The 18,980-nt window shown below is 47.0% G+C and overlaps 1 protein-coding gene across 3 annotated transcripts in view; it reads right to left on the bottom strand.

The window, feature by feature from the left end:
- kif26ab (kinesin family member 26Ab) overlaps nt 1-18,980 on the bottom strand; it is an 82,821-nt gene that overhangs the window by 14,090 nt on the left and 49,751 nt on the right. For 2 of the 3 annotated variants that reach the window (XM_084045652.1, XM_084045653.1), the window contains 2 exons: nt 4,488-4,671; nt 825-1,037 (listed from right to left, as the gene is read on the bottom strand). In XM_084045652.1, coding sequence (XP_083901778.1) covers nt 825-1,037; nt 4,488-4,671 — 397 coding nt within the window. Of the gene's footprint in view, nt 1-824; nt 1,038-4,487; nt 4,672-8,028; nt 8,958-18,980 lie in introns of those variants that run through there. The other variant, XM_084045654.1, reaches the window with a different exon arrangement.

The raw sequence follows: 18,980 nt of genomic DNA on the forward strand, positions 1-18,980 counted from the left end.
AGGTCTCTTCCCATACATCACAACGCAAACAAGAGCTATTACGGTTACTGTTAACCGTCCCAGTGGCGTATTCTGGTAGTTTTGCCATATCACCACTGGAGCAACATCTAGACTAAAGCTATCAGCAGCTTATTGATAGAAGGTTGCGTTGAGCAGAAGATCTGGTAGAATTTCTAAAGCTCTCCCCACTGTGGAGATTGGAGATGCTGTTCCACTCTGTGAACTAGTTGGATGAGATCCTCCTCTGCTCAGTTTGTGAAGACGACAAGTGTGCAACACCGCAGAGGATGCGTCAAATGTGCACATTTTCTAGCATTTTATTCAATCACAGACAAAATTTGCATCACCAGGCTGACCAAAATAAAGATTGTTAAGTTGCATTTCTTTACTTTACTGTGGAAGACATAGAACACTTGTAGTGTATGATTCTCAGTAGTGGGACACTATGGATTGCCATTTGTTAAAATGACCAGTAAGTAAACATGTGGTCTTTGATCTTAGTTGCATGGCTGTTTTGAGCAGTGGTGAGTGGAGGTTACATATAGCTGTTCTGTGAAAGGAGAGGTTAGATATATGTGGACTGAATTCAAATCATTCCCCAGACATAAAAGGCCCAGCTGTTGGGCCCACACAGGGAAGAATGCCCCCCGACCCAAGACTGGCATTTTTTCTATAAGCCTCCGGCCGCACCCTGCCAGCAAAAAGACGTCCCTTTGCCCTTGAGAGGTTAACGCCTTCCCTAAACGCACGCACGCGCGTGCGTGTGCACACACACACACACACACACACACACACACACACACACTTCCCCCAGTGGGCCTTACTTGTGAGGCATCCGGGGTAAACACAGCGTCAAAGGCAAATATCTTTGGGACAGCCACAGTGGCAGATCTCCTGTGTCCTGAGCTGGAGTGCGGGCTGGACGCAGGGTCGTAAAGCGTCACCTGCTTCTTCCTGCTGTCCACCTTCAGGAAGGACTGAGATTCTGAAGTGTCTGGAGCCTCCAGGGACGGGCAGATACGCATCATCACTTTCACCTGAAACACAGATACACATCATCACTTTAAGAGGAAAAGGGAACACAATATGGGAAGACAGAAAGCTAATTAATTATATATATTATATACAAAGGCAAGACAATAAAAAAGCATTTTATAAAGAATAATAATTATTCTTTAAACATAAACTAAAGTTAAAATAAAATAGAAACAAGGAAAAAGGTCTAAAAATAAAGAATAAAGTAGGCTTGAGAATAAAGTAGGATTCTATAAAAGTCTGTGCAGATCATTAACACTTTTAGCCTGGATTTATAAGCTGTCAGAGTTGGCACAAGCCTCAGATCTTCTAGGATTATGTGTGTCAAAACATGGCTAAACGCTGTTTTGTTTTAGACAAGTCCCAAATGACCTGAGATGTCTAGCGTGTTCATATTGTAAAAGTAAATCAGAGAAGATTCAGTATATCCTTTGCATACTTAAAAAGCATGATCTAAGCTTAGAGAGAATAACACACTGTACTTAACCTATACCCCACGACAGACCACAGAAAACAAAGGAGATAAATAAATAGCGGCTGTTACGGTTTCATATCCAGGACAATCGCCTCAACAATATCATAATTGATAGCAAAGGTTACTAAAGAAACACTGATTGGTGGATCTGGTGGCTGCTACAGTAGGTTGGTGTTGAACCTCCTAGCAGTGAATGTGGGAAATTAATGTTTGTATGCCACCATGCTGGGGGGATTAGCCAAAGAGCTGGCTGGTTTCTGGACCACAAGAAGCTCACCAGCATGGGAGAGCGAGAGCATATGGCTCCCTTCTTATCCCACCTACTCACTTTACCTCCGCCTCTCCTATCTCCCCTCCCTCTCTCTCTCCATCATTCTCTCCCTCCCACCTCTGTGTGCCCGTAGCATGGCAGCTCTGTGAGGGTCCTGTCCTCTCTTTCATTCTGGGGCTTGACATTCAAAAGTGATCCTCCGATCTTAACACATTCCACAGGTCATGCTAAATCACACCCGCATGCTATGCTAAACGGGACAATGGTGTGTATCAAAATACACTCTGAGGGTGTTGATTTGGCCCTGCTTTGGCGAGACTCTTCATGTCTGATGTTATCGCTGTTGTTCTGAGAAGTGAAGTCATCCTGCCAGTTGTTTATGCAGTACTACACTGTACGGCCCGCCCCAAACTCTCCATACTATAGAGACATTTCCCCTTGCTCAATTTCCACCATGCAAGACATGGCAGTATAATGGATGTGCACATCAGTGCGCTCCTGCGTTCGCATGTCACTCGATATGACATTCGTATATGTGTTCTTTTGAAACTCTGACAGCTCATTGTTGCTTTCAATCTGATGGTAAAAACTAAAATACAGCCATGAAAGCTCTCTGAAGGGAAACCTATGTTTGACAAGGTGACATGACTTGAGATAAAATGGCATAAACGAATTTCTGGAAACATGCTGCATTCCCTGATAGCTTAATAAGTTGTCTGTACTGTATGTAGTCAACTGAACTACTACCTAAAGTACAAACAGCTTGGATTTCAGTAGGCAGCATAGATAAAGACCACAATCTTGCTAAAATAAACCACCCAGACTGACACATACATATGTATATACATACATATATATGTATGTGTGTGTGTATATACACACACACACACACACACACACACACACACACACACACACACACACACACACACACACACACACACACACACACACACACACACACACACACACACACACACACACACACACACACACACACACACACAAACAGCAGGCTGCTAATGTAACTCAAGTACTCCTATTTCTGACAAACGAGAGCATTTCTTTCAACTCTTGTCTCTCCCCCTCTGTCTTTCATGCCCACACAAAGGGGCCATTCTTCACCTGGTGTATAAATATTGCTACAGATCCAGAAACAATGTCCGCTGGCAATCCCATTCTTTCAGTGAGTGCAATTCCTCATGGATACCACCGGCCAAGTGCAAACTCTCTTTGTGCTCCGTGGGGGGCTGTTATCGTGACTGACATGTGCATATGTTGAGTAAATTACATTTGCTATGACATTTAAAACTGGGCTCCCACATATTATTAATACTGGGTCTCTGTTGAGTGTGCGGAGGCTACCAGGATAACGTCTCGGCTATATTTATGTTGGCAGAGATTTGAGACCAGGGGCTGCAGAGGATTGGCTACAGCCACGGCGGCATTTTAACACCTCGGACCCATGTGCTAATGGCTCCGTTCCCCTGTCTCTTGATCCCCCCAAAAATCCATTAGCAGGGCTTTTCCCCACCCTTCCCCCATGTCTGTACCCTAAAGAGCGTTGTTGAGGTCAAAAGTGGACCCGATCCAAATAGACGAAAACAAGACGTCCAACAACACTTAGACTGGATTAATATGAGTCATACAGTCCACGCCAGACGCTGGCAAATGAAAATACTGCTGGCTGTGATTCCACAAACAAACCATTGTTTCACAAGTAGGGAACCTCTGATTGTTTGAACCGGGAGGCTCTGCTCTGAACTGCGCTGAGAGGTTGGATTTACCATACTGCTCTCCTTGATGAAGAGGAAGCCTGGCACTGATAGACTTGGAATTAAGTCTCAAATCCTTCATTTCCCTTTTCAAAAGCTACCCTGAGGCTGATGTAGATCCACACATGTATGAGCAGTATTCCTCAGGTGTGGGCTTGAGGAAGCTCGTTAATAACGCAGGGCTTTTTTATGAAGTCCGTCTCTCAATGGGAGATTTATAACTTGCAGTAAGATGTCAAGCGTCTGGATATTTGGCAACAGAAACGAGGACTTCCTATCCAGGTGGGAACTTATCTTGTGAGGGGGACTTCTGCTCTATAAATACAGGTCCCTGGCCCAGACAAACAATACCCAATAAACCTCAGAGGAAGAACCGCATGTTTATACAACATTCAGGCTAATAAGGGGCCAATCATCACCATCCTGAGTTGCATCATCACATAGCATATCTACATCGGTCATACAGTAAGACGCGAAAATCCTGTTGTAAAAATGGCTGCAGTCTGAAGAATCACTGGATTTCTGCTTCTTTTCTGTCCTAAACTGTCGGGTATTCAGCAAGAAGAATGCTGGTGTAACGAACTAAGTGAATTCATGACATTCCAGTAGGCTTATCTGTCTGCATCTGTACAGACTGGAGCGGGCGGCAGGCCTGCTGTGGACCGTTGTGTCGCCGATCTGCACTCACTCATTCAAATAGGGGTCTGTGTGTCAGTATGTGGGCAGATATACAATATGTGTATGTGCATGTGCATTTCTGTGTGTGTGCGTGTGTGTGTGATTCCTTTATGTGTTTATGTGTGTAGAGTACCTTTCTCTAGGTGCACGTGCGGAATGCGTGTATGTATGTACTGTATAAGCCTTTGGGTACACAAGCATGGAGTGCGTCCTTGACTCTTTTGTGTACATGTTCACACGTGTCATTCCTCACCTTTCCCATGCCGGGGTTCTCCTTGACCTTTGACACGGCGCGGAGCAGACATGGCGGGGCGGGCGGCTGTGAGAGCTGCAGAATGCCGCTGAAGTTGGTGGGGTAGATGGAGGGCTCCTGTGTGTGGAGCAATGGAGGCTGGTGCTTCTTCCGCTTGGACGACAGATTCAGCTTCTGAGCGGCCCTGGTGGGGCGGAAAAACAACACAGCAGGGGGTTAGAGAATGGAAAACACAAAGGCCGCACGGCGGCTTATGTTCAAGTCGGCAGGTTCACGCAAGCGGACGGAATGGACTTTTCACTCCCTGTGAAGGCATCCAGCCGAGAGCTGATCGATTCTACACTGTAAAAATCCTGAGTGTTAATTCAAATCTAGGAGTCTTCAAATGGTTTCATCCAATTTGGTTCCATCTGTGTTCACTCTCAGAGTTACAAATGGGTACGGTCCATCTGGTTCCATTCGTACACTCTCAGGGTTAAGTTAATACTGAGGATTTTACTGTGTAAACATCTACTGTGACATTTCAGAGAGCTGCGCTGCTGCGGCAGCTCTGTGAACCACACACTGAAGCTGGAACATAAAGGTCAACAACCTGGCTTTTGTCTCGGCCAGAGTTAGCAATGTAGAGCTGGCAGAGCTGTACTACGGCACGCCACCATCTACCGCACCACTCTAAAAGCTTTTCTCTCAGCACCCACCTCTTAATCCACCACGTGCACTAAAATATAATACCTCAGCCCTTCAATCCAGCTACGCCCAGCCAGCAGAGTCCTCACATGCTTTGATTCCTTCCACACAGGGACTGTAAATACATTATGAAACAAAGGACATGATGAAAGAACAACCTCACAAGTATCAATAAGATAATTGAATGCTCTTCTGTTGTCAGCCGTTCAGGTGGAGACCGCCACGGCGGTGACTCACTCGATCAAACACAAAACAACTGTCGCCACCTCGGCCATGTCTGTCCCTACGCTTTACTAAACCCATATAAGCAATTATGACAGCATATATTACCAGCTGATTTACCTCAGTGTTGTTTAAGTTATGTTAAAAGTCCTTAATCTCTTCAATAATCTCTTCAGTTACACACACACACACACACACACACACACGGATCAGGTGAGGGACAGGTACAGGTAGCTACGTATCCCTCGCCCCTTTCATAACATCTTGATTGATTGAGTTTCTGTCCGAGCAGTTCCACTGTGCTGGCAGCTCTTTTGGTAGCCGGCCGCATCCAGCGCTTTGGATGGACCTCTAATCCACTGTCATCCAGCTTTCCCGTCCATCCGTCCCTCCGTCCACCCACAAAAGCCCTCACAATCCACCCCACCCCCACCCCAGAGTCAGCACTGGAGGAGGTAGACATTGGTCATGGGGCCAACTGAGCGAGACGCGCACAATTTCTTTCCGTCTCAACCGCCCGCTGCTCGGGAGACAGCGGCGATATCTCTGCCCCGCCTGGCTGCGGCTCTCTGCACCGTCTGCACTGAAACCCCCTGAGCAGCAGCAACAGAGAGAGGAAAGAGAGAGAGAGAGAGAGAGAGAGAGAGAGAGAGAGAGAGAGAGAGAGAGAGAGAGAGAGAGCGGTTACCAGATATGGCACTGGATCGGTTACCACCACTCCTCATCTGGAAAACTCAAGGTCAGGGAGGGAAAAGTAATACCTACCTGAGGAAATTCAAATGCACTCAAAATAAGGTTTCACTCAAGTAGAGGGGGGGATCAAGAGAAAATGCAAGAGAAGGACAAAGGAGCAGTTGTCAGCGTGAGAGAAAGAGAGAGAGAACTAAAGGAAAAGCTGGAGTGTGAGGTGAATGGTGAAAAGAGAGAATTTTGCATAGAGAGAGGGGGATTCAGGCAGAGGAGAAGAGAGAGAGAGAGAGAGAGAGAGAGAGAGAGAGAGAGAGAGAGAGAAAGAAAGGGGGAGATTGGTGGGGCAAGATGAACAAAAATAGACAGAGCAGATCTATGCACACAGCAAAACCCTCAGTGTAAAAATGGACCCAATTTCCATTTGGGTCCATTTTAACACTCTCAGAGTTAAACTGACACTGAGGATTTCACTGTGCATGTCTTGATGAGAAGCTGTTTCCTTTAGAGGCCAGTCCATGCTCATTAGCCGCGCCGTGGGCTGCTCCGGACAGGAACATGTAGGTCTGCTTTGCTGCTAGAACACATCCACCCCCTCAGTCCCCCTTCGCCTGCCTGTTGGAGTGACAGATGTCTCCCTCCTCTCCACTGTACAGTACGTATGACCCCCTGCAGCGACAGCCCAAGAGCACAATCAGGGAACACACCGCTGGCTGATGGAATAATTATTGCATCCAAGGGGGCTACAGGAGAAGGCTCTCTCCCCAGGGAGCCTCCTGTGTGTGAGAGCATGGCATGGCTCACAGACAGAACGTGTGAGCGAAGAAATGAGACGGAATAGATGAATGTGAGATGGAGAGCAACGCAGAGGAACTGTCGGAGAGAGGGGCATGCAGCTCTGTGTGTGTGTGCGCGCGTGCACGTGCACGTGCGAGCACTTGTGAGTGTGCATGCGTATGCACATTAATGAGAAGGAAGTGGGAACCGCAGCACATATTCATTCAAGAATAATGTTCCCCTTCTCTCTCTTGCCAACCCCCCCTCTCTCTGTTTCTTTCTCACTCACACCTTCCTCTCTGTCCTGCTTTATTCAGGAAAGAGATATCAATACAATTTCATCACAAGACAGCCCCACATACAAGATACAAAATAAACAAAAACATTGAGGTTACAAAACAGATTACTGATGGTCTCCCCCCTTCTACGTGCAAGAAATACTCAAAACCTACAAGGGAGCATGTAACCTTGAGGTGTAATACAAGTCACACAATGGGGAAAATGGTGCATATGTTGGCTTGAGTGGAGGGTAAGGCAAAATGAGAGAGAGAGAGAGAGAGAGAGAGAGAGAGAGAGAGAGAGAGAGAGAGAAGGGATGCTGTATGATGATATGTTGTTCCGACAGACACCACTCAACTGCTCACAAACAGCAGGTACTACTGCACACATTAATTGGGAAAATAATTGTTTTCAACACCACCAACATACTCTCTTTCTCTCTCTCTCTCTCTCTCTCTCTCTCTCTCTCTCTCTCTCCATCAGTGTCTTTTTTTTACAGAAGAGCATCTATCTGATCAGCCAGTGGAAAATAGGCAAGGAGGAGAGGCTCAGATTTTGTCGCCCACAACAGCTTGCCCACCTGTTCGGTCGCAATCTCCATGCTAATGAAGCTGTTTAACTACGCAACTTGGTACAAACAATCCCAGAGACACAGCGTTGCTGAGTTCATGCTGTCGAGTAACGCAGGAGTGTTCAGTGCTGCAGCAATGCACGTGCAGTATCAACTCTGTAGTACACTTGTCATGTAATTATGCATTATGTGCAGCGATGAGCCCGAGCAAAGCTACACCAAACACTCATTTTACAAGCATGCACTAGGAGGGGAAACACTACAACAGCAGAGAGAGGGAGAGAAAGAGAGAGAGAGAGAGATAGAGAGAGTACTTACAGCTCTTTCCAATCCATTATCTAGTTATCGGTCATAGTCAAAAAACACACAACTGACGGAGTTCAACTTTGGGGTCCAGGTCTGTGTTTCTGGTGTTCTCCATTACTTGCTCATTCGACACGCCGGCAGAGGTGTTGGAGGGGGAGGAGAGGAGAGAGCAGAGGAGAGCAAGGCAGCAGCCGCACGCTAGCTAGTGGGGGCGCGGGGGGGTCCTCTTTACTACTCCGATCGCAATCATGGAGGGTTCCACTTGATTTCACAGTGGTTTGTAAGAAGAAGCCGGTGGGGCGACGTAAGGGGGAGGAGGAGGAGGAGAAGGAGGAGGGGGGCCAGGAGTCATGGTAACCCAGGGGAGCGAGCACCAGGTGGGGTGGGGTGGGGTGAGGTGAGGTGGAGGGTACCCCTGGAGGACTAGAGAGACAGAGAAGGGTTAAGGGGGGGTGGGGTTGCAGTAGGGAGGCGTAGGTGGGAGGGTCTCCCAGTCCAGGCGGTGCAGACAGGTTCTCAGGGGAGGAGGAATGAGGTGAAGAGCATGCAGAGGCGAGCGCAGGAAGTGGGTACCTCCCCTCTTCACGGCACTCCACGGCGGCGTGTCTCTCCCAGTCCACGCCTCCTCAATAACTAAAGTTCACTCTCAGTTCAGGGATGCCAAAAAAGCAAAGCAAAGCAAAGCAAAAAGCTAAGCAAAACGAAAAATCCTGAAGCCGTACGTCCATTCTCAAACACCATCGCTCATAATTCTGATGTTTCCTTTCAGTCAAAGCTCACATTCATCCAGAAAGCCGCATGGTTAATCCACTGTGGGGTGTCTCTGCTGTGTGTTTCTGTATTGCAGGTCCTGATGTCCGGGTCCTTCCGCTAGTCTCTGTTGCTTCCCGCCGCTGGTTCCAGGAGGTGGACAGAGGCACTAGTGAGCCTGCTGGAGCTGGAAGCTTTCTGGGGTGGATGGATGGATGGATGGTAGAGGTGGTTGGAGGGGGGGCTGGGAATGAGGAGAATTCCTGCTCCCGTTCCGCCTCTCTATCCTGCTCCCGCTGTCGGAGAAATGCTGGCAGCTGTCCTGCCGTCTCTCTCTTGCTCTCTCTCTTTCCCTGCCTTTCTCCCTCACATGCATTCTCTCCCTCCCTCTCTCTCTCTCTCTCTCTCTCTCTCTCTCTCTCTCTCTCTCTCTCTCTCTCTCTCTCTCTCACAGCCCAGCCCCTTTCGCCTCCGACAGCCAGACGAGGTGTCAGCGCTCAATTGCAGGCTGCTCGCGGGCGTGATGTGTGAGTGCTCTCTCTACACACACACACATGCACTCTGCCTCATACAGTATGCGTGCACATACAGTACACACACACGTGCACCCCACCACACGTCACATGAATACTTTATGTATAAAGGAGTTGTCTTTTCTTTCAGTGTCCCAGACATCAAACAGATTAGGTTAGTATGCCTACAGTACGTGTGTGTGTGTGTGTGTGTGTGTGTGTGTGTGTGTGTGGGTGGGTGCGTGCGTGCGTGCGTGCGTGCGTGCGTGCGTGCGTGCGTGCGTGCGTGCGTGCGTGCGTGCGTGCGTGCGTGCGAGCGTGCGTGTGTCAGAGTATGTGTACAGTAGGGTACGCATGCATGTGCAGATTTTTATTTGTTTTTTGTCTTTGTTTAAGGATGTAATTAGCCTGATGAATGAGCGTGTTATTAATCATAAGCAGTGACATGTAGATAAGGACGGTATACTTAAGTGCACAAAGACAGATTGGCTAAACGAGCAATGCTTCGACTAGATAGAGAAAGCTAAGAGAGAGAGAAAGAGGACAAACAATGAACAGACGACATCACTGAGAGGCAGATTTATGCTGGCTGTACAGAGAGAGAGAGAGAGAGAGAGAGAGAGAGAGAGAGAGACAGAGAGGGCACTCAGTCACTGGTCAAGGGTAAAGAGGGGAATGAATGCATGTGAGTGGGCGAGCGAACATCGGGATGAGAGTATCCTGGATTCCCTGGGCTGCCAATTTACCAGTAAGCCCTCGCTGCCCCCGACCACGCTGGCCCTGTTTGAAAGGCTGCTGCCTCTGCTGCAGACAGCCTACTACAACATGAAGGGAGACAGAGTGGGTGTGTGAGATTTGTGAGATGAAAGTACAGTACATTTAACACAAACTCTCTCGCTCCTGACATACTGCCCCAGATATGAACTCGACTGAATTCAGAGGCGAAAACCCCAGCGCCACCTATTTATGTTCCTCTAGTAATGAAATCGTTTGATATATCACATAACCTTTACCTCTGTTCTTGGTCACAGCATAGAACATGTTTGCTTATTCTGCAGTGTGTCTGATTGCACATGGAGGTGTTATTTCAAAGAGCAGGGACCTCTCGCAGGCTTTGCCACCTACTGTACTATAACAACCTTCAGAGCAAGGTGGGCAGCAATCAATAGGCGCATGGAGGAAACTACTAATGTACACGCCGCTCACCCTGACAATGGCAACTCAGCCATTAGTCTGGTTGCCCATTGTTGGCATTCACAGTGCGGTTTCAAGTGTTGTACATCAAAATGAAGCAAGAATAGGGAGCACCCTGGGATGGAACTGTCCTAGCAGCCTCTCAGCTCCATCACTGTCTACCTCCCTGCAGACTTTAAGGACAGATAATGATTGTAATATATATAAATGAGCCGACGTAAGATGGATGCAAAACCAAGAATGCCATTAGAGAATAAATGCGCTCCTGCTGCTTTTGTTAAAGACAGAAAGGACATCTAGATTCGGCGCTCATTGACGGGGGTGTGACAGGGAATGGAGAGGGGGGCAGAGAGAGTGGGGAGGGGGGGCTGCGTGTTGCTTTCAAAGGTTCCGTTTGGCCTGCTGTCAATAATCGCTGCAGCTCCCTTTTCAGCCTTTGTCAAATTAGCAAGAGGAATTCCACTGGCTCAGGGAGTCATTAGCTGGCGCACCCATTAGCTTGTTTGTGCAAATTTGTCTCTGTTCCTGAGGCCAGCTCCATGCCTCTTTAGCTTAGCCCCTTTCTGGGGCTAATTATCATGTTGGCCACATTTACTATCCTTGACATTTCCTTTCTCTGATTCCCCTTTTTTCTCCACAGACAAGATAAGGCTGCTCTGGCCATTCACGCTGGATCAGATCACTGGGTCTGATATCACACCGCTTCACCCCCCCCCGCGGTGAGTCTACCTCCCTCTGCTGCTGATTAGCAGACCAGCATGAAGCCTCTATGAAAGGAGATGGGAATGCTGGGGAGCCAGCCTCAATACTACACACTAATAACCACTACAGCACATTGAGGAGGGCTCGCTTGCTGTCAGAGCCATGCTGAGTTGATCCTGTTCTCAGTAGGCGAGTACAGGTGGATTGAAATGGTTTAGAATGACTGAAACAATGGATAAACAGTAGTTAAAGCCATGTTGTGGAATCATTGCAGAGACAGAAATGCCATTTCAGCAGGTGTGCATGATTGATTGTGTTGAGCGTGTGTTTGGTCAATCACGAGAGGTACGTTTTTGAGTCAAGAGATAATCGATGGAAACGTCCCCAGAGCTAAACTCTGTCTGGACACACTGTCTTATTGATGGGCTGCCCTTGACACAGGCAGACATCCCACTCCACCAAAGGTGCAAAACAAAAAGAATAATCTGAGCAATGTCAACTCTAAGAGAAAAATAATTTGGTTAGTATAGGCAGCAGAACGAGGAAAGTGGACCATCTCCAGATAGACAGGATAACACTCCTCCAGCATAACGCTACACCAAAATTTGGGTTGGATTAAAAATCTCATGCATATCCACACTGACATTGATGGTCATGGTCTCAAGTCACCTCCATCCTGACCCAGTCGCTGCTAAGCCCCAGTGGTGATTAAGCACCCGTGATGAACAACATGCATATTCATATGGTGCACACACTCAAGGGGAGATGATGTCATACTATAATGCCAAACAGCAGAGGGCCCCACCCAGAGATTTACTAGCAAGGTCAGGGTGCTGATCATTAAGCAGGAGGAAAACACTCCTATGCCATAAAGAGCTTTTTTCTCACAGTCAATCCTGGTAGCTGTAACTCAGTTGGGTCAGAGCACCCTTCTAATCTCTAATGAATCCGAGCAGCTTCCTGTGAGTGACAGCACGCCCCTGATGTATGGTCCACAATATATAAATGTATGCATTACCCCTACAGTCAACACATGTGGAGGGGAGCACAGGGGTCAGAGTGAGTGGGCTCTTGAAATAACCAGAGGGATGTGAGGTGAAATGTGTGCGTGCACTTTGGAATGGGATAGGGTTACCTGGCGCCCATGGTGGGGTGTTATGGGGTCTGTAGGGTGCACAGGGGGACTATAAGGGAGAGGAGTGAATGGTGAATGCAAATCTCGAAACGGTAGGGAGAAACCAGCAAAGATTATCCACGACTCCATTGCCAAAAAAAGCAGATCTACAAGCTCACAACGCATTGTGAGCTCTAAGACATGCAAGCTTGTAGATTGTAGATTGTACTAAAGTATAAATCAAGCTTAAGGTTTAATCTGGCAAAGGGCCTGGTCTGTTCTCTCGAAATGCAGCTCCCCACAATCAAAAGACCACTGGGATAAACATTCACTTACTTTTTTTTTCTTCCTCATTTCCTCTGCCTTATCCTACAGTACTCAAAACAAGTTATGCCTGAAGCTGCAAAACCCAGATGCCATGATAAATCTAGGAAAGATGTTCATCTAGAAGTTAATTGTAGTCAGACACGCACTCCCTACATGACTCTGGTTGAATTAAAACATGCAGGAAACAAAAGGCGCCAATGCTGTTTTATTCATTTTGGTATCCCTTTATCCTTATCTTAGCGTACACACTGAGATAAGGGCAAAACCCAAAACCCAGATACTTCCAGTGATTATGAGAAATGCAATTCTCTTCTCTTTCCGCAGCCCAAAAACACAATAAAATGGGGAAAAAAGGACAGCTAACGGTCTTATCTGACAGACAGTCAAATGTTATCAATATGAAGCGTTTGAATGTCTGTGCCGCCTGCCTGCTTCCTCCCGGCTAACTGTTTTAATAGTAGTCTGAAGGGAGCGCTCCTCTCTCCTGAGCTGCTTTTACACTGCAGCATGCTGCAGGAAGTGGCCAAATACCTCTAGGCTAGGATTTATAGACTTTCTATAAATCCTCAGAAATAGATAAATGATCCCATGCAGCTAAACCAGACAGCAATGAATGCAAAGCCTCGCTTCCTGACCAAATATCCTGCAAAGCATGTTCCACATGCAGTGGCCCTTTGAATATATTTATTTATTTTATTTACAAAGACTCTTTGTTCAAACAAGGTGTCCAACAGGCCTTTTGTTTGTGCACACGTCGGTGTCTGACCTTGGATGTCTCAGAATGCCAAATGGGACATCATTTGTGTGCTGACTGCCGACAGCCCAAGGCTGCACACCTCACTCCACCAATCCCTGGCCAATTAGGTAAGGCCAAACGCATTCATTTAAAGAGTCTATGAATGTACAGGAAGCAGCCGTCGTCTTGTGCATACAGATGCACATCAACAATGCTGGTCACAGACACGTTCAAAGATTCAAAGAAATAAGCAGGAGTCCAAAAAGAATACCGTTCGTGAAGAGGACAGGGAGGAACTGTCAATCTTTGTGCAAATGTGTATTGTGTATATGTGTTCTGTCATGGTCTCCTCGAGAATCTTTTGAATCAATCTGTGTTGATTTGGGCATTCTCTCTGAAGAGAAGCAACGGATCACCAGGAAGAAGCAGGAGAGGGAGAGAGAGAAGGACGTGGAGAATGAGGATGAGGGCAGAGCAAAGGTAAAGGCGAGTATGGACAAAAAGAAGATTGTCAAAAACAATACCCAGGGATGTAAAGCAAAAAGGAAATGGAGAAACAGACGGAGAGAAATAGGGAATGAGGGGAAGAGAGAGAGCGAGCGCGCTAGAGAGAGAGAGAGAGAGAGAGAGAGAGAGAGAGAGAGAGAGAGAGAGAGAGAGAGCAGTGGGGTGTGAGTGTGGTCCTCTCTAGGATCACTGGGCTGGCTCTGTGCCAGTGAGGGACTGTCTATAGGAGGTAAATCATTTTCTGCCTGAGAAAGAAACTGAGAAAAATGATCGTTGTGGGCTACGCCACAGTCAACTTGGAATTGCTTTATTCCCAGAGAGTGCCAAGATGGGAATCCCCAGTCGGCCAAAAATAAATGGAACAGTTGGGGCCAACACAGAAAGGAAAAAAAGATAAACTAATTAATATTCAGATTCATTCATCAACTTTTATGCACGTACAAAATGAGCAAATAACACACACATACATACACACATATATATGGTATATATAAGGTAATTAAAGCACACATTTTGCATTTATTTTCTCAATTCTTTGGAGCATTTTGACATTAGATCAAAAGGAGCTTGTCAACAGAATCCCTCCATTCTCAGAGGACTTTGCATACAATGTGTACTGTATTAATGCCAAGGTTAACCCCTTAATGAAAGAGGAGGGAATATATTTGTGGGCAGCTACGGTAGCTTCCACAGGGATGTGTGACAACTCCCCTCCCTGCTGTAACTGTGACTTCCTTTCCCTTTGTGTTTCCTGTATTGCCGACATTGTGTCACATGTAGTTTCCACGCCCAGTGATCCAAATTGCACCTTCCTTTCTCCACACTAACCTCCCAATCCACTGCTGAAAGGCCACCAACCCCTCCGGCCAAGCTAGGGGCTTAAGGAGGGCTTAGAACAGCCCGAAGAGGGGATTTGGGGGTAGAAGTCAGGGGCTATAATTCAATTTGCAGTTCATTTTTATTGTTTCCTAAATTGCCTCCTAAATAGATTCACAAACACATGTCTTGTTAGTGTGACTTCTAGTTCTCAGCCATGAAGCCATGGAGAGGTAAGCCATGCACAGGGCTTTAGCGCTATAGGACCCTATTTGTCAGTCAATGAGATAAAGGGGCCAATTTAGGGGCCTAAAAGAAAAGGACTAGAAATCCTCACAACAGAGTCAAAAGGTCTTTGTACGAAATCTCTACAAATTGACAACTTATTTACAAGAGGCTTACAAAATCCACAGCACGGCAGCCTTGGAGGCAAAAAAGAACTGCTATCAAGTCAAAACTGGTTCAAGGCGGGCTGCGAAATACAGTCTTGGTGAGAAAATTCACTTTTCCTCTGACTTGATATGTGACAGATGATAATGAAGACGTGTTCCTCGCTGCTCTCCGGGCTGCAGCCTCCTCCACACCCCTGATACGGCTGACAAAGATTAACAGCTACTTTCATCTCTTCCAGAACACTTTCATTCCGTCGATGCTGCTCCAGGTATCGAGCTGCTTCGTTCTCCTCTCTAAGGCCACACAGAAGATTCTGAAAAAACACCTCAGCTTCTCCAAACACGTGCTGAACTCATATTCACCTGACATACAACCCACATCTTCCCTTAGAAAAGCTCTGCATGTCGCCTCAGCAAAGTACTATCATCACCCGCATCAAGTCATCACTGACTCCATGACACATCCTGCCTCAGCGATCAGTTCAGCACACAATGGAGGCAGGATATCTAATACAGGTGAGCCGGAGTGTGGGGGCTTTATTAACACGAGATTCCTTCACAATCATACAGTATGCTCTCAGATTAAGTCATAACAAGATATTCGCCCCATGGAAGGGGAGTAGGTTGAGAGTGTGATGATTGTGGATGAAAGAGAGAGAGCGTGAAAGACAGTGAAAGACGGAGGTTAAGAGAGCACGTGTGCCTCTCCTTCATTAATCACTGCCTGCCAGAGTAAGACACCTAGCGATTATTTATTTGCACTTCCCCACGCTGAGGCTATCACAACAAACAGGCCTGCAGGCTGTGGGGAACATTTGGGGGTGATTAATCAGCGGGCCCGTCCGGAGAGACAGAACGCAAAGGGGGAGGGGAATTCTAACATGTGTTCCTTAATCTGCCATCTATATCCAAGTCAATAGACGACCCCAGGAAAAATAGATGGATCCAAGTCCAATGGTAAATGAGTTGCATTATAAGTGAGATGACCACAGTAGGAGAATTTGGGACTAGAATCAGTGACATGATCAAGTAACACCGATCAATAAGTGCTTCACAGATACACATGAAATAGAGGGAAGTAATAACTGCACACTGTCATATCCTACTGTGTAAACAAAGACAAAAGCCAAGACCGATACCAACACACTAGTCAGCCACATAGTCTGAGGGGATAATGGGATTTTTTTGCACTGCACAGCTACACGGGCTGTAGCTTTCACAGACTGGGTCATGAACTGATTACTGGCCATAGGCTAATCCTCTATGTTCTAGAATCTCTAGATGATAACCAGTATACAGTAACAAAAACAAATAGGGGATAAAGCCTCACTGACATTGTTGTTTTGATCCTGTGAATAGCTAGCTATGCTGAATACTTACAGTCAATAATTAGCGAGAACAGGAAGGAAGTCTGCATCACAACAGAGGGCCTATTGAACCTCACTGAAGCAAAGTCAGTGTAGGCGTATGGAGATAGAGCTTGAGCAACCCGTCTTTCAGTTGATTGAACTGATCTCCTCCCTGGGAATCAAGCTAACCAAGAGGAAAAGTAAAGTTAAATAGTTTGGTGCCACAGTGGTTGAGCTATTCAGTCTGTGGGTGATGAGGTGAGAGCTTAACCGCCTGCTTTGACAATGACGCTATCCTCAGTGGTAATTTGAGTTCAATCAGTAAAAGCCGGTTCTATACCACTGACAGTCAGAGGGATCAGGATGTTGTGTGCATTTCTGTAACAACACTGGGAAATAAAGAGCTAGTGTTTGGGGAAATCAACCCTCTAACACTGATTAGGACTAAGCAGCTATTAGTTATTCATGTGATGTACGAGGCCAAAACAGGCCGACACAGCAAAGAGCAGAGAAGCAAGATAATGTAGAGGTGAGCCAGAGGAGCCATCTTTTTGTTTCTGGACTGCAGAAAAAGAAGGCAGTGAGCTCAAGGGAGCAGGTCTCTGCTCTGCTCCTGGAGACAATAGGTCGTAAATTATTTTCAGTGCATATTCCATGCCACTAGCTATCGCAATTAACTCTTATTCTCAATCCAGCCGCCCTGTCTAGCTATGCCTCACACACACAATACAGTACGGCCAGAGTAATTGTAATTGCTATGATAAAAGACCCCATTTGCATGCCACCTTTCACCCTAAAGACACCCTAAAGAGCTTTAGAAGGCATCCCTCAACCCCCACAGCACAATCCATTCAACAATCAACGGTTAGAGAATGTTACCTCTGCTGATGTGCTATAACTAAACAGTAATGTCACAATCATGGAGCCCTGGGGGACTCCAGTGGGCTACTATCAGTAATGTTATCCCAGTGAATGGGGGTGGCTTGCCGTGGGCAGACTAACAGGGCTAGTAATGTGGCAGATAAATGCTGAGGACACAGCGTTTCCAGCCCACATACTATTGATACACACCACCTGGTCTTTCAGATCACCATTACCAGCAATCAAGAGACAAAGATACCTTTATGTTAGGCGACAAGCTCACTGGGCACGGACCTGTCCTCCACATCCTCTCATTTCCCCATGTGTGAAAGGAATCTGTCAGGGTGGACAGCAGTTCTTCCCCCTTTCTCTACAGGGCTCAGTAGGCTGTGAGCCCAGGGGCGAGTGCTGTGCATAGACTTGAGTCAGCGATTAAACCTTTTGTGTTAGTTGGGGGCAAACGGCCCCTTCAGCCCTCCCGGCTGTTTGAGTGGGCCAGACAGACTTCCTGACTCAGGGCTTTGAGAGGACACAGAGCAATTCAGTGCCCCACACAGGGGTTTCCCTCATCCAGACTGCAGTGAACCTTCTGGTTGTTCTCTCCCCAACAGCCCTCTATCAAGTACTCTTTCCCTAACATATGGGGTGACAGGCACAACTACCAGTCGTTGCTGTCTGCCACAACAGTGCCTCTTTTCCATGTTAAAGGGGGCACAACGTGGTCACACCACCATCAGCTTACAGCACACAGCACTTAAGCATGTATGCAAACAGGTGGGATTCCACTGTAGAAAGGACTCTCGTTCTGCATGAAAAAAACATGCTTTAGCATGATTGCTGAAGTGAAGAGTGCAAACATGCAATAGAAAAGCGACAATTAGGCTATACTGTATGGCTGTTGAAAGTGCACAATGAAGGACTAGCTTAGTGCTTATAAGAAGGTAGATGATCGGCAGTGAAGCCAGGGTGTTGGTCTGGAGGCATGGCCTTGCAGGTGTGAGACAGAGGCAGGGCGTTATGAGCTCATGGTGGACAAAGACGGCAAAAAGTGTGACCATTTAAACAAGTCCCCTGCTGTAGATCCCAGAGGCGGTGCCTGGATCTCCATCAACACCTCTGTGCTGATGCCACCTGACAGGTCCAGGATAGCTGCTCACACCTGGGCTTATCCACAGGCTGCATGCAGCCCCATGCATGGCCTCAGCTGTTGTTGCCTTATGCAAACCGCTGCTCATCCCAGCCAGCCATTAGTCCCATCCAACTGATAGCGTGATTATGGCTGGATAATACCAGCTGGTGTTTTATCCCACAGTAAACAAAGAGACACATACCAAAGCACAGTCTCACCACCACCCACTCAACACTTCTGTTGATCCATCCTCTGCCTTAGGCATGTGTTGCTCAGATTCAACACATTCTTTGAGAAAAGAAATGTGTATGAATCAATTCCCACTGTCAAGCTTTTGGTGGAGACAGAGGTTAGTATTAACATTTCAGCTCCAGAATAGCTGCTACCTCAGAAAGGCTCTATGGCTGCATTTCAAACCATGATTTCTCTATACAGTATGTGTGCTATGTGCATTCTGCTCACACTCTCCTTTCGGTGAGGGCATCCATCTCACTGTGGCTCGACAACAAAACCATTACCCTTTCGCCCTCCAGGGAGCAGACAGTTCGACTCCAACACACAACTGCACATGCCAT

This window comes from Gymnoscopelus microlampas (genome assembly GCF_963454915.1).
Source record: "Gymnoscopelus microlampas genome assembly, chromosome: 20".
NCBI classification, from domain to species: Eukaryota; Metazoa; Chordata; class Actinopteri; order Myctophiformes; family Myctophidae; genus Gymnoscopelus; species Gymnoscopelus microlampas.